The following is a 20,655-nucleotide window of genomic DNA, read 5'->3' on the forward strand; positions in this document are numbered from 1 at the left end:
GTGTGTTCATTATTTATTGGTAAATATTCTTTTTGGCTATATGCGCCCTTCTTTTTATCTGCCAGGCAGAGAATCAAAGTTCTGTCAAAAGCAGGACTTGCGATCCAATCTTGATTGCGCAGCGAGGAGCAGCCGGACCACTGCTGCAAGCTGGAAGCTGTTGTTTTGATCCCTTCCCTGAAGGAACACAGATTTCATATCTGTTTTAAAAAGACGAATTACACACAAAATCATCTCATGCATGAAGACTGCAGAAAGTAAATGGAGCTCTCCAATAACGGGAAGCCTTTCAGGTCATCTTTCGGTGGTTTTATATTATTCCCTGTGCGGGGGGGGAGGCGCTGGCCCCGGGTGCCCAGAGCAGCTGTGGGTGCCCCCTCCCTGGAAGGGTTCAAGGCCAGGTTGGACGGGGCTGGGAGCCCCCTGGGCTGGGGGAAGTGGGCCCTGCCTGGGGGAGGGGGGGGCTCTGGGGGGGCTTTGAGGTCCCTCCAACCCAAACCAGCCTGCGATCCTATAAGAATTGGAGACATTGCTTTACACAGAGGACATGAAATATTTAATTGAGTCTGACTGAGTAATTATTCAGAAAGAGTGACGACATCTGGCCTGGCCGCAGCTCGCCCAGAGCTGGCGGGGGGGTCCCGGTGGCTGCGGCTCCTCGGTCCCTGCCCCAGCCCCGCGGTTCTGGCACCGTGAGGGTAACGAGCAAACCAAGAGCAAACAGCCCCGCTCTGCCACCGACTGGGCTAGTGCTGGGCAAATGGCTTACTAGGAGATGAGTTTTCAGTTTTTTTCTAATAAGCAGAGTGTGTTTCCAAAATCCTGGAGGGTGACCGTCCCATACAGGTTGGGACAGGACGCTGATCTCTGATTTCTAGTTGAAGTGTCAACTCAACAGTTTGCTTCATGGCCCCTCTTTCTCCAGAAACAGCCCTAAAGAACTCCCAGAGTTAAAGGAGCATGGTGTGATTCAACACACCAGCATCTTCTGAAGATTTTTTTCAGAATTATTTGGACAGTGTACACCATGTTTCTCAAGTCATTATGTAAATTTACACCCTAAAATGCCTTACAAAAAAAAAAAAAATCCTGAAGAATTAAAGTAATTTGAACAGTAAAACTTGGGATTTTCTTTGCTGAGAGGAATATAATGATAATTTCTACAGCAGAAGTATGCAAGTTAGCTTTCACTTGCTGTTATAGCACACTTAAAAGATTTTGAAGGTCACAGTGGCTTCTTACAATCACTGCCCACAGCACCTAAAGATCTATTTACACATCATAAAACAAGAACTGCAATATGCAATATCCTTAAGACCTAAAAGAAAACTTTAATCAGTCCTTTTTTTTTTTTCCCACTGTTTATATTAGCATTTCAATGACAGTTTTAATATTAATTTCAGATTTATTTAATAACTGTCTTGAACAAGAATTATAAGAGAATTACGCTGCTGAAGTGGGAATGTGATTAGAAGTGGCCTGGTGAGTCCAATCACTGAAGGTGTGCCTTAAGTGCTGCAATACAATTTAACTTATATCGAGAGGACCTAAAGTAGTAGCGAGGCAGTGAAACACTAACACTCCTCTCTATATGAGACATTTAAAAGTACATGATTTTGCCAGTTTACTGATTTAATTCCTAAGATAAATTCAAGATAATTATGACATAACACATCAGGAGAAATGCACACATACTTTTAAAGAATTAACCTATAATTCTGTAAATATTATAACACCATACTAAATCTATAAGCAAAACATTTAGCATGAATATTATACAAATAAATGTTTTAATTATTACATTATTATGTACTATTTCACTCTGTAAGCAACACAATACCTGCAAAACTACTGTATTTTTAACTCCCACTGGTATGAGATTTTTCATCACATCTATTAAAGTACATAACTCCATACTTCATAAGTACAGATCCTAAAATAAGTCAATTTAATAATGTAAGTCCTTTCTGAGACCTTCATATACAGCTGTGCTCATTTTTTAACTAATTTAGTTCATCTGATCCAAATCCCTCATTAAAAACTGCTGTATTATGATGGTTAGGAACAGAGTAACTGAAATAATTGCTTTTAGACCTGATACAGTTACCTATTTGAAATCATGCTGTCAATAAAGCTGGATTCATTTATCTTGCAGAAAAGACCTCAGCCTTTCAGATTTTGTGACACAGTAGGAAAACGGGTGAGACAGCGCTTTTATTTATCTGTTTATTTTTGTCAAGACACCCATTCCTCTCGCCACCTTTGGAAACTTATTATTGTCTCAACTCAGGATACCAAATTATAAATTATTTTGGGATTTTACTGAGGCTTCAATTCATTCCCCTAAAGACTTTAAACATTCAAAGTGTGGGACAACCTCACCTGTAATTTATTTCAAAGTGCATTGACACTGTGCAACCTCTTTTAGGACCATTTCCCAATTTCTGTTATAATTAAGCTAAAAGCATCTTAGCAATCTAAAAATCTGGTAGAGCAAGTCTTTTTCTGCTCCTTAAATTTACCTTCACTTACATTCAAGAAACCAAAAAATCACTAGGAATTGCTTACGCAAGCATGATTTGAGGGACTGACATGAAGATGAGTCAACAAAACTTCTGGAATTAAAAAAAAAAAAAACCAAAAAAAAAAACCCGAAATGTAACAAACTCATTGAAAGTTGCGTTACTGAAATGTTTATCTCTGGTTAAGCGCCACGTTTTCCTCTCAGCATCAACGCAGCCGCCCCGCCACCGAGCTCAGGGCACCAAAAGGCCGTCGCGGCTCTTGGGGCGACGGTTGGGTGTCGCCAACGCTGCCGGAGCCCCCCCGGGCCAACCTTCCCTCGCCCAACCCCTCGCCGCGCCCGCTGACTTCTGCCGGCGTCACGCCAGTGCCGGGCAGAACGGCTGTGCGGAAAATCGTCCACCCCCTCACCCATCCCCCGGCACCCAAAGCTCCGCCGCTCCCCTTCGCGCTCCCAGGGGTCACGGCACGGGAGTTACTCTCCTCCTCTCCCTCACCGGCAGGGAGAAGCTCTTAACCTTTACTCAGCCAATTTGGTGAAAAGGAGCAGTCCCACATCTCGCCGAGTCTCCGGTGCAGTACAGCCCGTTCGTTGGGATTGCCCAGCCTGCCCTGCCTGCCCCTCTCTGGCGTCTCACCAGGGAACCCCTGAGCCCGGCGCCGCTGACGCCGAGCCCGGACACCGGCCGGGCGATGCACCCGCCGACCCAGGGGCTGCATCACAGGCACAGGGGCTCTCGGAGGAGTCTCGCTGCTGGCAGGCCCGGGGGTAGAAAAGCAGAAGCGGCAACCGCGGCGGCATTAATCGTCCCAGTCCCTCATCGGGAAGGGGCTGAGGCAAGCACCCCGGTTCCAAAACGCGGTGCACAGCCGTGACGACAATTCCCGCCCGTTCCTCAGCACAGCACTGCTCTTGGCACGGACCTCACGCTCTGCACCCCCACCCTCCCCACCTCCCACACCCCACGGGAGCTCCCGACCACCGCGCTTTTCCACAGCACGTGATACAGAGAATCCGACCTGATATTAAATTACACCAGTAATAACATACAGTTCATTCTGAACAGTGTCACAAACACAAAATGTGTTTATTCCGAGCCTGCAATGTGCCACTTACCAGAAGTACTGGCTGCAATATTTAACATTTTCATTTTTCCATCATGCATTTACAGCTCTATTTTAAAAATTAAGCGACACCACAATTTACTGAAAGCTAAGGTTATGGCTGGAGCTCCCGTGTCAAGTTGAACATTTCTAGTGGGTGGCATCACAGTCACAAAGAATGGGCAAACATAATGCGTTCAGTTACGCCCTCCCCCATTAAACTTCTTTCTGATAATTATAAACTAGTAATTTGGTGTGTCGGAATCAGGACACCAGCCACAGAAGCGCCATTTCCCCCAAAGGAAGAGTCCCAGCCAGCTCCTCGCACCCTGCTCCCAGCAGCACTGCCTCATGAGCACACACCACCCACCCAGTTTCCCCTCTGGCGGAGCAGTTCCCACCAGCTGGTAACCCAAAGCTCCAACGAGCTTCCCGAACTAACAAGAGTCCATGAAGAAACGTCAGGAGATGCAGAGACCGGAGCCCTTCGGGACCTCGCGCACCGCGACTACGCCGCTGATGAACACTGAGAGTCCAAGGCTAAAATTTGGGGCACGCAGGCCAAGATGACCAGAGGAGGCAAGTGCCTGGGGCTGCACGCTGGCGCCTGGGCACGGCCCCGCAGCAGCACCAGCCTTTGCTCTGCCAACACGGGCGCTGGGCGGCCCCCCGGGATGCTGAGCCCACCCAGCCACCCCCACTCCTGCCGTGGTGCCCACCCGCCCCGGGCAGAGCCCACCCAAGAGCTAAAAAAGCTCCGTGCTGGTTCTGAAGGCCATTGCTCTTCTTCTGGCTCCCTGAAGGGGCTGCCCCCCAGTTCACACCAGCACCTGGGCACTGGTTGCTTCGAGACAACCACCCCTTGGGCTGGTGCACCCTCCCTGAGCGTCCTTCTGCTGCTAGCAGGTCTCCCTGAGAGAAGAGAGTAAACTTTCCTGAATTAAAACCAACCAAAAATTGCATAGAACAAGCACGCACTGCTTGTTCCTGGGCTCCCGATCCCGAGTGACTGAAGTACTCTAACGTTGTCCCTGCAAACTTCCACCGGCATTATTAAAACACAGAGCTAGAAAAATGGAAGTAAACCCTCTTCATAGATATTTCAGCACTTCAGCTGGTAGTTTATTAAAACCTGCTAAAAAAATTATTGGAGTTTTCACACAAGGGTTGTACTGGACTACCTGCTCAGATTTTAAATACACTTAGCTGTCCCAATGAACTTTACTCTTCCACACGCAAAGCCTACTGGCACGTGGACCGTTTTTTTACAACAAGGTAGAAAGATAAGTGGAAGAGAAAGTTCTAGGCAACCAGCACAGCCAAGCAGAAAGAGGGGGAAAAAGGGGAAAAAAAGGTTTAGAAAAATACTGTTTCATTTACTCCAGCAAATTTTTTGTTCCACAGCAGCCCAGAACAATTTCTTCTGTAACACTTCCCTGTTTTCACATGGCATCTACCCTCACCATAGCGCAGAGGCTGCTGGAGCAATCTACGGGAGCATCGCTTTCCCACACGCCAGACCCGAAGGCAGCACCTTCCCCGGGCGGCTCCGAAGGCACCGCTCGGGAGGCATGCCAGCGCGCTGGAGAGAGGAGTCTGTTCTATTTTAAATGTTCTTCTAAAGCTTCTACATAAAATGAACAGCTTTAATATATCTATATAAAAAACCCCAGCACTGTCTATAAAAAAAATACATATGTGTGCCTATATATATATATATATTATTTTAGTCAGAAATTCAACTACTGTGCTGAAGAAAAAGTAATGATTTTCCTGTATGTCAGTAGCTACTAGGTGGATGGATGGATGGAGTGAGTAACCACTTTCCACGACATATCAGAAATGTAGTCGCACAAATACACCGAGCCACCGGCGCGGCGGGTGATGGCAGGTTCTCCCGCGCCCAGCCCAGTCCCGCCAAGGAACTGGGAGCCATTTGCTGCTGGGGCCAGGCGGGATGCAACCGCTGCTTCTTCTGGCATAGTCACATACACCTGAACCGTGCTCAGCCAACCAGAGCTTTGCTTGAAACTCCCCTTCTTCATGTTTCCTTGGAGGGAACACTCCTCCGTGTCATTCTTGCCGAATTAAGTACGCTGAACCTGTGGCCAGCAGCCAAGCTACAGCACGCCTCTAGACCTGTGATTTGCAGATGCTCCCCTCTCCAGTTAGTAAGAAATGGGGATGTGGTTTCAAAGCCTTGTTTTCTTCTTTAATCTGTTATTTATAAGCCTCACCTGGGCCTGGTTCCCACCGGCCCCTGTTGCTGACCTGCCCGCGGAGCCTCTCGGCTCTCTGCTGATGCCAGAACCGTGCCACCAGCGTCGGGAGCTCTGAACTCCTCACCGGGACCGGGCTCAAAAGAAACGAATCTCCTCCACACTTAACGGCGCCTGAAGCACACCTGGGCAGCTGGGCAGTGCAAGGCAGCAAAGCTGCCGGTCAGCCCTTGCCGAGGAAATACCGGGCAGAGGTCGGCATCGGCGTCTTCATACCCGGAATAAATTTAACAGGAGCATTCGCATCAAGTGAAAACCACGTGGTCAGAAAGGGAAGACTTCAGTCTCCAGCACTGCTTCGCAATGGTGAATTATATTCAGTTTAAAAACATTTTTTAACACGGAGCCAGTAAAATATCAAAGACATATAACTGTACAGTAAATTATGTATGCCTATGTTTTGCAGAGCGAATAAGGTTCTTGCCTACATTTGACAGACTTGCATTATGTAAATGTAGCAGCCATATCACAGATGCTATACTAAACCGGACAGTTATCATGTTCCTGTATATTTGCATAAGTATAGAAAAAAATGCAGCATATATACATAAACATATAGAACTTCCTGCAGCTACACTGACATTTGCATGAGAAAAACTACTGGAGATTTCTGCGAGAAGCATTGTATGCAAATGAGATTTTTTCTAAGACAAAACTGTTACTGCTAACAGTTGGATACTCTCTTTGTTTTAATTATGCATGACTAATGATAGCTATTTGGCTGTCTGACCACCAGATTGTCTGCCGTTGCCAAGGGAAAATCTTTTAAAATAGATTGACTGCTTTTCTCTTACAAAACAAGCGTGTTCTACCGCACCTTATGTATTTTAAACCAGTTTTGCAGGTATAAAAATCAAAATTTGAGTTGAACTCATTGCTGGGCTGTTCTCGTGTGTAAGCCACCACCAAATCCCCGCCGGCGTGGTGAGCAATACGCCGCACTAACGCAGGGCTAGAGCTGCTGCAGAGATCCGCCGGCTCCACGTGCGGCTGCGTGCAGGGGAAGGGCTACACAGGGAGTAGCGGGAGCCACACCTGGGGTGGCTGCACGCTCCCTCGGCCGCTTTTACATACCCACCTACATGCAAATGCAGGTGCACTAATGAATCCAGGCTGCTCTGGAAGCTCTGGCAGCTGTAACGTCGGGGAAAAAAACGGTGCATCCAGTCAGAGGAAGAAATATTTACACTGCTGAGTGAAAAAAAGGTCTGAAAAAAAGTGCAGAGAAGATCCAGATTGTTTCTGGTACGGCGGGATGAAGGTGTGGGAGATTGGGTAGGCCTGCGCCCAACACCAGAGCACGGCGGCCCCGAGGGCCGGGCTCTGCTCGGGGCACGCTCTGCCACGTCTGCTCGGGATGCGAGGGCACACCTGCACCTGGCACTGCGTGTGCCGGGGCACGCCTGCACCTGGCACTGCGTGTGCCGGGGCACGTCTGGATGGGCACCGCGTGTGCCAGGGCATGCCTGCACCTGGCACTGCCGTGTGCCGGGGCACATCTGGATGGTCACCACGTGTGCCGGGGCATGCCTGCACCTGGCACTGCGTGTGCCGGGGCACGCCTGCACCTGGCACCGCGTGTGCCAGGGCACATCTGGATGGGCACTACATGTGCCGAAGCACGTCTGGATGGGCACCGTGTGTGGGGGGCATGCCTGCACCTGGCACTGCAGTGTGCCTGGGCACATCTGGATGGGCACTGCGTGTGCCGGGGCATGCCTGCACCTGGCACTGCGTGTGCCGGGGCACACCTGCACCTGGCACTGCTGTGTACCAGGGCACATCTGGATGGGCACCGCATGTGCCGAGGCACGTCTGGATGGGCACCGTGTGTGCCGGGGCACGTCTGCACCTGGCACTGCGTGTGCCGGGGCATGCCTGCACCTGGCACCACGTGTGCCAGGGCACATCTGGATGGGCACCGCGTGTGCTGGGGCACGTCTGGATGGGCACCGTGTGTGCCAGGGCACGCCTGCACCTGGCACTGCGTGTACCGGGGCACACCTGCACCTGGCACTGCTGTGTGCCAGGGCACATCTGGATGGGCACCGCGTGTGCCGGGGCATGCCTGCACCTGGCACTGCGTGTACCGGGGCACACCTGCACCTGGCACTGCGTGTGCCGGGGCACATCTGGATGGGCACCGAGTGTGCCGGAGCATGCCTGCACCTGGCACTGCCGTGTGCCAGGGCACGTCTGGATGGGCACCGCGTCTGCCGGGGCACATCTGCATGGGCACTGCCACGTGCGATGGCACGTCCATACCTGGCACCACCGCGAGCGATGGCACATCCGTACCCCCCAGCCCAGCATCTACTCAGCCCCGATAAAGCTCACCCTGGCCCCACCCCGCGGTCGTTGCCCCGAGCTGGCACGGCGGGGAGGGCTCGGGGTGGCCGCACCACGGTGCCGGCACACGGAGCGACACAAGGCGGAGGAGAGGCTGCCCCGACGATCACCAACTGAAACAGGCACGTCGCGGAGTTAGTGCGAGCCTTGCGGTGACGTCTGGGTTGAGCCAGGGGAAACTTTGCAAACTGGAAGGCTTCCTTCCTCTGCTTGCAGGTGGGACCCTTCTGCTCTCACCAGTACCTGGGGGGTTTGTACTGATCATCTCTACCCAGGGGCTGAAGGAGAGCACTGAGCCGGGGGACACGAGCCCAGCACCTCTGCCAACAGAGGGGACTGAACAAACATTTCTCCCCATGCTGCTCGTGAGGAACTGCCTTCTCACAGGGAGACAAAGGTTTGCCTTTCAGCCTTATCTTTGTGGATCGTTTTGACTCGCAGCTGAGGCAGGGCGGAGGAGCCGGCAGCTCTGGTACCCGCGGCCTGCGGATGGGTGCGATCGATGACCGGATCGATTCGTGCAGCGTTTCCTCATCGCCGCCGCTGCCGCCCGCAACATCTCGCTGGGTTTACCCAGAGCTGCGGCCAGCCGGCTGGCTGAACCTGCCCCTGCCCTCGCTCGGCCGCTGGCTTGGACCCCTCTAGCTTGGGAAAAACAAATCACGTTTATTCTCAGGCGGCGCTGCTCCTCGCCCTGCGCCGGGGTGTCTGAAGGGGGCGGCTGGATCAGCAGGGGGGATGCTGCGTATCACCTACTTCACTCTTCCCATTGCCTTGCCCTGAAGAGCGACAGCCCCATTATGGAGCCACAAATTAAAATACATAGCTTAATGTATATTACAATTATAATATTACATCGCGTGGGCTGAGGCCAGCCCAGGGAGGAGCAGCAACGTGGGCGATCGCCTGCCCGTGCGTGGGTGCTCCCCAGCCCCGCCTGGCCAAGCCAGGACTCGCCAGTCGCTGCCTGGGACCTGCCTGCCTTCAGCAGAGGTGTGCAACCTCTGTACCCATCCGCCGCTGCGAGTCTCGAGAAGAGCTGAAATGTCTCCAAATTGATTCCTTGAGCGTGCTGCAGCACAGATTTTAGTTTCCAAGCACAGCGTTGGGTCAAATTTCTGCCAGGAGAGACAGTGGTAAGCCAGTGCTGCGTGTCGCTGATTGGCCTGTGAAACGAGTCAGCCTGAACCCCCGAGACTTGTTTCCCTGGGATATCAGCTACAGTCAACTCTTATGCAAGATGACAAGAAGAAAGTAATTTAAGTTTCTGTTTTTTCCTCAACAGAACAGCCCTTTGGAACAAATTCTGGTTTTCATTCCTTACTGATTCCTTCTTTTGTTAGTTCCTCTGCATAACATCTAAAACATTCGCGATCGTTTAAAATGATAAATTATTTTAATTTACTCAGAATTTATTTATTATTACTGCACAGACAAGAGGCAAGTGCCATAATGTGCTTGTTTAATAATTGGCAGGGATTTGGAACGTGGAAGTTTTACCCAAACAACAACTTCATTTTATGGGGGAGTGTACACATATGTCTACACGTAGCACAGTCACATTTCAGAGAGATAGGAACAAAGCTTCACACAGCCAAATAATTTATGATCCCGAACTGCACATGAATACCAAAAGAGTATGGAAGTCAAGAAATGTACCTTTTAAAATCATAAAGGAAAGAAGAATTTTTTTTATTTATTATACCACCCATCCCCCCATAGACGTCTGCATTGATGTATGGGTGCGCACAACTGTGTCCTACACTGGCATGTGGACATGCACCAGAGGGACTGTAATGCTAGAATATATATAGTATCTTAACGTTTAAATATGCTATATACAGTTGTTATACTCCTGCTACTCATACTGCAAAACTTTCATTCCAAATGCCCCATTCTCAGTAATAAGAATGACAACAGACGGAGAACATTTGGCAGATGTGTCATCGGCTTTCCATGTCCACTGTTGCTCCTTTGGCAAAGACTGTTGGCTATAAAGGGCAACTCTTCTTGGAAGAGAAGCCAAAACTGGCAAGTAAGTCCCAATTCCTAAAAGTCTCTAGCTCCCCTCAGCAATTTAAATATGAAGTAGGCACCTACGTCCCCCTGAGGACCTGAACAGCTTTGGAGCTGAGGACTCCTTGACCTTCAGCATGACACAGGCTCTCAAGCCTCACCAGCACCTTCAGCGACTTCAACCAGAGCAGCTGGTTATTCCTCAGGACCATTCATCTGGGAATCCTTGGGATTTCATAGCTCAAGAAGAGTTGGCAAGGAGCCCCCACAAAATAAAGTCCATGGTAACGACCATAACACTGCAGATTCATTCTTGAGCGCCTGGAGTCAGGAGGAGAAGCAGGAACTGGAAATGGTCCCAGCAAGGTTTCGTCTGGCCAGGCCTGCCCCACGCCCACGGCTGGCACTGATGTGTTTTACTGGGAAAGGGGAAGTTCGGTCTGAAAATCAGCACGTTCTGAAAGCCCGAGCAGCAGATCTGGGTTCGGCTGCTGCTGCCAAACTTCTACCCAAAGAGAGTTCATCCCCATACCAGACTCTGATTACAGAGACCCTGCATCTGTTATCCCGAAAGGGGCCTAAGTTTAGGAAAACAACGTTAGGTGGGCAAGTCTCGCCAGAGGAGAGCGGCGGTGGAGAAGGCAGTGCACGCCTCCTGCCACGCCCGGAAAGCTGGCACCCCTCGGCGGAGGCCGAAGTCACGCTCGCTGCCTCTGGGGCAGGGACACCGAGAGACACGGAGGACACCAGGACCTGCTCTTCCCGCTCCCCCCACGGCAACTTCATCCACCAGAGATAAAACTTGTGGAAAAGAAGCGGAGTAACTGAAAGAAGCCACCGCAAGAGATGGATGGTGTTTCAGGTCGGCGGTCTGCCATGTGCCCAAACCCTTTAATACCAGTAAAAACACAATCCCAGGCATAAGCATCTGCAGCTGCTCAGTGCAGCCGTCCTGGGTTCCCTGATGCTTCACACAGAGTTTGACGACTGCCTCAAGCCTGTGAGGCAGGAGAGGGTGTGACCGCGCACAACACGGACCCGAAAATCTCCAAAGTGAAAAGAGAAGGGGCCAGGCTACATGCAGAGAATGTCAAATTCAGAGAGCAAACAACAACAACAACAAAAAAAACAACCTCCTGACCTATGACCAAAAAAAAAAAAAAAAATCTCCTATAATCACCCTTCTCAAGATGACTGTTGGCTGCCCAAAACCTCAGACAAAACTCACACGGGATGGCCAGAAGAGACTGCTGTGGTCAAAAACACGTGGATGAAGTTCGATGGACCTGTCGACAAGGCTGGCCTAGACCCGATCCCTGGCTTTCCCAGCCAGGTTTGACAAGGACCAACATCTGCTCTGTAATCACAGTGGGATCCACTTCTCTGCTTTGCAGCTCCCACCGCTCCTGCCCTTCACGGGCAGCCTTGGGAACCTTGAGCCAAAGGATCCCAGCTAGAGGCTACACTTTGCTGCGACAACTTCACGTTATTTTACACATTGCAGAGCATACATTTCCTAAATTACTCTATAATCACATAATGGTTAGAAAAAATCTTCTGCTTTTTAAAAAAATGTGTCAGCCTCAAAAACTTAATTTACTGTGATTGCACAATATAAGAGTACTGTCAGGTAAACTAGCTTGTGCTATCCATGAGCTCTGAGAAAAATGAAACGCAGGATAAGAAACTTTGTTTGCTGGAGAAAGATATTTTGCTCATCTTCAGATTTGTACATTTAGATATCTAAGGGGATTTTGTTCACGAATTGCAGATGAGGTGGGTAGGAACTGTTAAGCAGCATATACCCACTTTTTTGGGCATATAAAGCCGGGGGGCGGGGGCAGTGGGGGGGGACGGCGCAGCCCCCACGGCGCCGAGGGGCCCTCGGTGCCCTCAAGGGAAGAGGAGGGGTTACCCAGGGCTGCTCCGAGCAAGCGGCTCTGCACCCGCCACCTCTCTAAAAACACCCCTGTCCCAAAATTGCCACTTCTGCTGCCAGTGGTAGGGGCATGCCGGAAAAATACGGTGATCCCTCTCCTTATGCGAGGTCTTGGAAAGGGTCACTGGAGGAATCCAGTCCTGAAAATACAGACGGTTTCCTGTATTCCTAGCAGTTTGCAACACAGCAATTTATTATTTTTATAAAATAATGTTTTCATAACTCGCGCCCCCCCTCCCTCCCGTGTTCTCATTAAATCTTCACTGGTTGCCTGGGAAGAATACAGAAAAAATGCAGGACAGAATTATACTTCTGAAAATAAGCGGCTTCCCCAAATTATTTTGCAATACAAACCCACTGCATTACTGACACCATTTCTTTCAATAAACAGTGACACAAACAGTGTTGGGACTGCGTGGATCTATCGCTGACTGAAAACAAGCAGAAGGAACCAGGTTTTAATTATTGAGACTGCAGAAATAACTCATCATCGGAAGGAACATCTTGGCGAACGAGAGATTTCCTTTAAAAAATAATCGCTGAGATGTTTTCCGTCCCAGAACGGGGGCTCGGTGGCACTCTTGGCCAGCTGCCCGCTCGGCCAGCCCGGTGCCAGCGTTGGGGACCGCTGCCCGGGGGGACCCCGCGAGCATCCCGGTGCTGCCCAGGCCCGGGGGGGCCGGGGGGGAGCGCGCCCACCCCGCGGGGCCCAGCGAGAGGCGCGCCGGGCGGGCAGGGAGCGACGCTCACAGCTCGGCTCCTCCGGCGCTAGGGAAACGCCGCGCGCGTTTGATGCTCGGCTGATTAATTACACTTTCGCACGAATTAACTATTTGGAAATGAGGGAGCTGTACTTCTTGTTTCACCCCGTGTTAACACTTAGAGGCTTTTACCAGAAAACCTCAGCTGCTAAAGGAGGCTTTATTCCTCGGCTTTGGTAAAGATGATGAAAACTTAATGTGAGAACTGAGGCTGGCGCTTGGCTCACTCAATCTGCCGCCTTATTCACTGAAATACGCGCTTTCTCCCCTAATATTTTACCTCGAAACGAGACTGGCAAGTAACAGTTTCTCCTCAGTGCAGCGCAGGTGACCCCGCTTGCTCTCGCCCCGGCAGCCCGCGGGACGTGGGTCGATGGGCAGTGAAGCTGCAGGGCTGAGCGAGCGCGGCGGGACACCCCCCATCAATCCATAAAAACGGGGCGTCCCATAAATCACCCTGAGCCTCCTGCAGCCAGGAAAACGCTGACTCAAAGCTGCGGGAATGACTCCCATATCCTAGCATTAATTATTAAAAAAAAAAAAAAAAAAAAGGAACGCTGGATGCTTTCGGCACACGGTGCTGCCTCTGTAACCGAGTAAGGCGGCAACTTCCAAAGCCCTCGCTGCCGGAGAACAGACAAAATTGGGAAGCCTGGTGCGGAGAGGCGAATCAACACGTGCCAGCCGGAGGGAGCTGATGGCCATCTTGCCGAGGAGGCTGGCAACTACAGCGCGCTGCCAACTTCGGGTGCTGCAACGGACGGTGACTGAGAGGAGCTAAATTCAGATGGCTACAGGGCTGGGAGGAAAACAGCTCCTTTTCTAACACCCAGATTGCTTTATCCAGCTCACTGGAGTCTGTATTTAGATAAACAGCCAGCTTCCAGTACTTAGGATGCTGATAGCAATTATTTTCATGCATTTTGAACTATATTTATGTTACAAATATCCAATGAGGAAAAATTCAGAGGGAGCAGTGACGATGTGCAGCGAGATAAACAGCCCTACCCTTCTCCTGCAGACTCTTTTGAAAGTGTTTTTTCTCATGGCAATCCTACATTTCCCCTTTCCAGTTGCAGTACCAGCTGAAAACAAAATAAACTCTGACTTGAAAGAGAGCCTACGAAAGGCATATGAAATGAAAGAAGTTAATCATACAGGAAGAAGAATGAAAAAGCAGCTGTAACACACGTTATCCCACCATCTAATTGCTTTGTTCCAGAGTTCAGTAGTGATGTTAATGCCTCCTTTAGCAGCATCTCTTACAGAACAGATACTCTCCCTCCCTTGTGAGACACAAGTAATGTTTTAATCTTAAAGCTCTAATTTCATTTATGTAACCTACCCAGCTGCACAGACATGGAGTTTCAAACACAATCATAGGCCTAGAAAACTGACTGGATTCCAGCTGAAACCCAGCAGGAGGTAACCTTTAGAGCAATTCCACGGTTTTTTAATAAGGTACTTCTAAACATAGATTTGTTTATGTCCTAATAACGTTTAGCACTGGCTATCTGTCTTAACTGCCCACAAACTCACCAAGTTATCTTCTCTGCAACCTTTAAGTCTGAAAGAGTAGAAATAAAATGGACTTTTTTTTTTTTACTATTATTATTTCCTTTGATTCTCCAATGCTGCAGGCAGAAAGTACGAGGACTTTAGGACATGTCAAAATACAGAGTATAATTGAGGCATACATAAAAGATACTTGTCAGCTGCCCTACATAGACATCTACTGTATTTTCAGTAGCTACTACACCAACAGCAGGCTGACTTGCTATAAAACGATTGCAAACTCCTACTGAAAATACCTCATGCAGCATTTTACAGCAGATTGTAGGATCATCAAAATTGCATATGGCTAAAATACTTTGTAGTCTGGAGACCTGAGCGACACCCCCAAAAAAATAATACAGCCAGATACTTCATCGCTTAAAACTACTGTCAATTAAATCGGAGATTTGTCACAAGCAAGGAGGCTGAACACACTGCAATCATATTCCAGATGATGAGAAAATGCATTTTGCTTGAACAGTAGGAAGATCGTGACAAAAGTACAACGCATGAATAAAAAGTTAGAATTGGAGGGGGGGGGGGGGTGGGGAATAATCAAATCAAGCCAAAGGGTTAGTGAACTCAAATCAGAAAGAAGGATTCAAGTAGATTAAGTACGGTGTACGAGTACTGGTAAACAAATTTTGCTCCAGTCGACCAGAGCGAAGAGGAGCTCCAGGTTCATTAGGGGAAGCAGTAACCGAGCTGCGGTAAGCATCGCATCTCCTGCTGGCGTAAAGCTAGCTCGCCACGGTAATCGCTGGGAAACGCGGAAACGTTAAAAATAATAATAATAATCAAAAAATCGAGAAGTGACAACGCGGATACTTGTGCGAGGGCGTGATGCCGAGCGCCGCGCTCCAGCCCCGCGCTGCCGGGACCGCAGAGCCCCAAACTGCCCGGGGCAGCCCAAACCGCCCCATTTCACCCGCTTTCCCAAACTTCTCGCCGCGCGCCTCCCTTTGCCGAGCAGACAAGACTTCAAACCGGGAAACGACACCCCGACACCCCCCCCCAACATCAACCCACCCCCCCACCCCCCCCTCCCCTCGGCGGGCAGCGGCCCCGGCCGAGCCGCCCCCAACCCCGGGGATGCGGGAACCGGCGGCAACTCCCCCCCCCCCCCCCCCATCGCCGCCGCAGCCCCCCGGGTCCCTCCGGGAGCCCCCCGACCGCTCCTGGGCTGCGGTGGCGGCTCCGGGCGCCCCGATATCCCACCCCCCCGCATCCCATCGCGGCCGCGCTCGCCTCCTACCTAAGCACCGCCGTGTCCCCCTTCCTGACCACCAGATTGTCCACGGCCGCCCCGGGGTAGTCTCCGCCCGGAGCGGCTAGTCGCCCGGGGGCCAGGAGACAGCAAAGGCCGAGGACCACGATCGCCAGCCACTGGTGGGAGCCCCCGGCGCTCCGCACCAGCGGCACCATCTCCGCGCCGCCTTGCCCCCGCGCCCGGCCGAGCGGTTGGCCTCCGCGCGGGGCGGCCCTGGGTGGGTGCCCGCGGTGGGTGGTGGCGCGGAGCGGCGCGGAGCGGGGCTGCTCCCGGGCGGCCGCCGCAGCATCCAGCGCGGAAGGGCAGCGCGCCCGCTCTGCGCTCCGCGGCGGCGGCTCCGGCGGGCGGCCCCCGCTGCCAGCCCCGTTGCCACGCAGCCGTCGCCCTGGCAACCGTCCCGGCGGCGGAGGGATGCGCGACGCCCTCCCCGCCGCTCCGCGGGTCCACCCCCCCCGCCCCCCCCCTCCCCATCCCGCCCTTCGCCATCCCGGTTTGCAGACGTTGCCCCCCACCTCCGACATCCCGGGTTGCAGACATCCCCCCCCCCCCCCGCGCTATCCCGGTTTGCAGACATATCCTCCCCCCCTCCCCTCCCCCGGCACTGCCCGCGGGGTGCGCAGCCCCCCCCCCCCCGGGGCACTTTTTGCGGGGGGCGCTGTGTGTGTGTGTATGTGCAGGCCTAACACCATCACTTGCTTTCACAGCGTGCCCGGGTGCCACAGCTCAGCCGAAATTCCTCTACAGGACCGCTCTCTTCCCCCCCCCCCCCCCCCCCCGCGCGTTTTAACAAAAACGCGCACACACCCACACCCCCCCCACACACACACACACACCCCGCCTTGCCAAAAGCCAGCGAGTCAAGCGCGGCTTTAAGGCAGTGGTGCTGGAAGTCGCACCCCAAGAGCTCCACGGTGAGGCTTCCTCCTCCCTCGGGAACCGCTCACATTTCCAAAGAAATGATCCAGCCCTGTCCGGAATATAGGGTCGGCCACTCCGGAATTCCGGGAGTTCTATTTCCTAAAATTCTACCAGGATAGCTAGAGACTGCCACCACCAGCAGGAAAAAAAGGAGCAAAGAAACCTTTGACAGATTATTTCCCTGTGGACACACAGAAATTAGGAGCCCTTGTTTCCTCCTGTGGTCTTCCCCAGAGTGTTAAACACACACTGAGAGCATTGTCAGCCTCTGACAAATGCCACTAAGTGAGGAACTCTGTTCACCCAAACACCCACTTTCCAGTCTAACCCTTCATCACAGGACACGAGGTTGCACCTCGCCGGGATCGGCCCGGATCTCATGCAGGGATTACTCCCCTCTTGGTTTGAGGAGTTGCATAAGCGATGCACTGTTGTGTAACAGGCAGGAATTGCATGACTGCTGTGACATCAAGGGCAGTTTTGAAACGCTCTCACACTAATTCATGCACATCTGGCCCATACAATGTCAGAATTGTTCCTCCGCCGCAGCTCTGCCACCCCAGGCTGCCAGCCCGTGGTACAACGGGCACTGATTTTCCCGCGGCACTTCCACCAGCTGCCAGAGGATGCATTTTTCTGGTGCACCATTTTTTCCTACTCACAATTTGTATCGGAAGGAACTGAGAGTAGAATGTTCTGAGTAAAAAATCTTTAATAAACCTGATACTGCCGATGCTTGCTCTTCTGACAAACCTGTATTATTTCTCCTGTAAGCTTTACCCTCCTTCACTGCATCCCATTCCATTAGATCTTTCCAGCTGCCAAAATAAATTCTAGTGTACACAAAAGGGAATTCTTCCCCTACTTCTGCGGCACATGATACTAGAGAGTTTCCTTGATAAGGGAAGAGAGAGGGGAAGAGAGAGAGAGGTGGCTCACAAATCTTGGATGTGGAAGACGTCAGTATTATCTCTATAATACAGTAAAGCCTTTTTAACATTAAGTACAACTCCGCGGCGAGACAATTCTCTCTGCTGGCACACACGCAACTGCCGTGGCGTGCAATACCCATCCACTGGGACCACGGCAGCAGGAGCTCCCTGCAAGCAGCAGCTGAACGTCTAGTACCAAAAATATTGTTCAGGAATCTTTCTGAGGCAGCACCATGCATTCCGAAATGGGCTTGCCAACTGGACGGACTCCAGCCCCAGCCTCAGTTGCTTTCGCTACCAGGGAGTTGTTAATAAGAGGCGGAGCTGTCCCACACCTCACACTGGCACCGTCCCACATTCAAAAACACACAATAATCTCCTGTAGGACCTTTCCAGACACGTGCACTTCTTGCAGTTAGCAACCACAAAGCACCACGTGTCAGACAGTTGCAAACGTCCTCTCTGCACAGCTCTCGAGTATCATTTCTACCATCGCTCACCAAGTTCTGCTGTCAGCAGCGTCAAAGCCATTCTCCAGACGCTGCAGCTTCAGCACGTTTGTTTCCAGAGGAGCCTCAGTAACCCAGAGATTTTGGTCTTAATGTCTTCTCTGACTGCACTCACCTGTGGCAATATCTCAGCTTCAAGCGCCATTTGCTACCTTCTGCCTATCGATCTGGAATCACAGTACAGTTGGGGCTCGGCAGGGACCTCCAGAGGTCACCTTGCCCACCCCCCCTGCTCCAGCAGGACCACCCAGAGCTGGTTGCCCAGGACCGTGACTAGTTGACTCTTGAGTATCTCCGGCGGTGGAGACTCCTCCACAGCCTCTCTAATGTTGGGTTACTGGGTGCACAGTGGTTTATCCTGCAGCCAAACTCATGACATCGCTCTGCTTTGGATCCCAGGGTGACATCTTCCTCTCTCACGTGCTCAGGTGTACTGGACTTTTCTTCTGGCTCTCTTAAGGTACCAGACGGCTCCTTTTGGCTGCTGCTGCGTAGGCTCACGCCGTCTACAACGCTGGAAGCAAAGCGAGCAGCACTGCAGCGGTTCTTCCACAAGACCCCGGGAGAAGGTGCCTCCTGCCACCCCACCTCAGGGCTCCGGGCCAGTCCCCGCTGTGCCATCAGCACTGCTGTGCAGGAGCGGATGCCCTGCTTCTCAGCTGCTGTCGTCAAAACCTGTGCCTCCTCTCCAAACCATCGCCCCCTTCCGAGCTGAGATCCTGCATTTAGATCTCGGAATGCTCTCCCGGTTCCTGCGCGTAAAGGAAGCTGGGCCTAAAAAATCAACCGGCTCAACCCGACAACCAATGCTTCAGCCAGCACACCTCTGTCACAACAACAGCAAAAGAAAAGAGTAAAGTAGGGAGAAATAGTCACCGAGGAGGCTTCTGTATACAAGACACAGATGACAGACACGCCAGCACCAATCCTACTTCAGTGGGTCCTGAAGACCTTTCCATCACTTTTCCCCACACTTCTTCCTTCCAAGCCTGCTTTCAATTAGATAGCCATCTCCTTTGCATGGCTTCCATTCCATTGCGCTGAGAAGAGCTTCTCAAGAGCTTCATCTTCCTTTTTTTTTTCCCAGGAAGTTTTCTTTCATTTCCAAGAACAACTAATATTGCCTTACCTTCCCTCTGATAACAGCAGACTGGCTTAGCCAAACTAGTAAGCAATGCAATCCTTCCTCTCTGCTGCAAAAATAGACCCTTCCACTATTTCTTGAATCAGTCCACACTTCACTATTCTTCATGTTGAACTTTTTGGGTAGGGGAAGTTAAAAAACTAAACCAAAACAAACATAAACCCCACACCTGTTTCTCAAGGCTTTCTGCTCTTCCTTTTCTCTCAACCATACTAAGGACCCAAACTAGATAATGACATTATTTTTATTAAAAAAAAAAAAAAAAAAAAAGTTCAGATCCATCAGATCAGTCTCTTGTCACTCCAGACTGCAAGTCTGAAAGAAGTGTGGCTCCTCCTGTGGCAGACATGCAAAATATTTCTGTTACAGCTGGCCAGACAACATTTGCCAAATCAATTAATTTTTGAGGTGGAACATTTATGAATGTGTTATTTTCAGTGCTGTTTCTTAGGCTTTGGGGAAAATACCTCTCCAAGCTATGATGCAATTTTTGCAAATGTGTTGGTATCAAGAGGAGGAAGACACTTAACCAAGTGGGAATGAGTTTTTACACGTGAAAAACTTCACACAGCTGTCTCGTGTAAGAAGCCCTTTGAATGTTCTGGTACATTAAGTGCTCAGATCATCCAGAGATGTGATATAATAGCTGAGATCTAATTTTAGGGAGAGCTCTGTAACCTTTAATGAGTCACATGATGTTGTTTTTACATGACCTTAACAAACAATCAAATAATTTGCTCCTCTTTGAATAAGAAGGACAAAAAGACATTTCCTCAGTAACTTTCTATTAATTTTGCAAAAGATCATGTAAATCTCAATTGATGATAGCCAAGATGAAGCTTTTTATTTTATTTTGTTCATTTTTAGATTCATATCCCTGGCTTTCATGCTATTTCCAGATCAATGAAAAAAAGAGCAGGTCAGGAGTCAATAGCAGTTATGCCAATCAGTGTTGCTCTAGAGATAAAATTCTTTCATCTGAATCTTCCCCACCTCCTCCCAAGTCTAGGAAGCTTGCAGGGGGAAAAAAAAAAAATGAAAAAGTCACACACCAGATGTGTACATATATAGAAAAATAATTTCTGTGGAGGGAAGACAGAAATCTTTCCCACTAGCAAGCTAACTAAGAGTTGCATTTGGATATTTAATGTGTTGGGAAAGATCTAGGTACTTCAAACACAGCAATGGCAAGGCCATAAGATTTTTCTTGTAATTCAACTGCGTATTTTTGTTTAGAGCCGTTCAGAAAAGCTAAATCTATTTGTTGTTTGCAGGTATCCGTTTAACCGCTTGCACAAATATTCAGGACAGATTCACAGACTCCACGTTTGGCTTTTTGCCGTTTCCTTCTGCGCGC

General features: G+C 50.6%; 1 protein-coding gene across 1 annotated transcript in view; it reads right to left on the reverse strand.

Annotated features, from left to right (window-relative positions):
- The window catches only part of NEGR1 (neuronal growth regulator 1), a 293,990-nt gene extending 277,816 nt beyond the window's left edge, over positions 1-16,174 (reverse strand). Inside the window, exon 1 of the mRNA XM_032987452.2 lies at positions 15,781-16,174. Within this exon, the coding sequence (XP_032843343.2) occupies positions 15,781-15,950 (170 nt within the window). The 5' untranslated portion in view covers positions 15,951-16,174. The remainder of the gene's footprint in view (positions 1-15,780) is intronic.
- Positions 16,175-20,655: the final 4,481 nt, after the last annotated feature.

Source organism: Tyto alba, unplaced genomic scaffold (assembly GCF_018691265.1).
Source record: "Tyto alba isolate M040663 unplaced genomic scaffold, T.alba_DEE_v4.0 Super-Scaffold_1000006, whole genome shotgun sequence".
Taxonomy (NCBI): domain Eukaryota; kingdom Metazoa; phylum Chordata; class Aves; order Strigiformes; family Tytonidae; genus Tyto; species Tyto alba.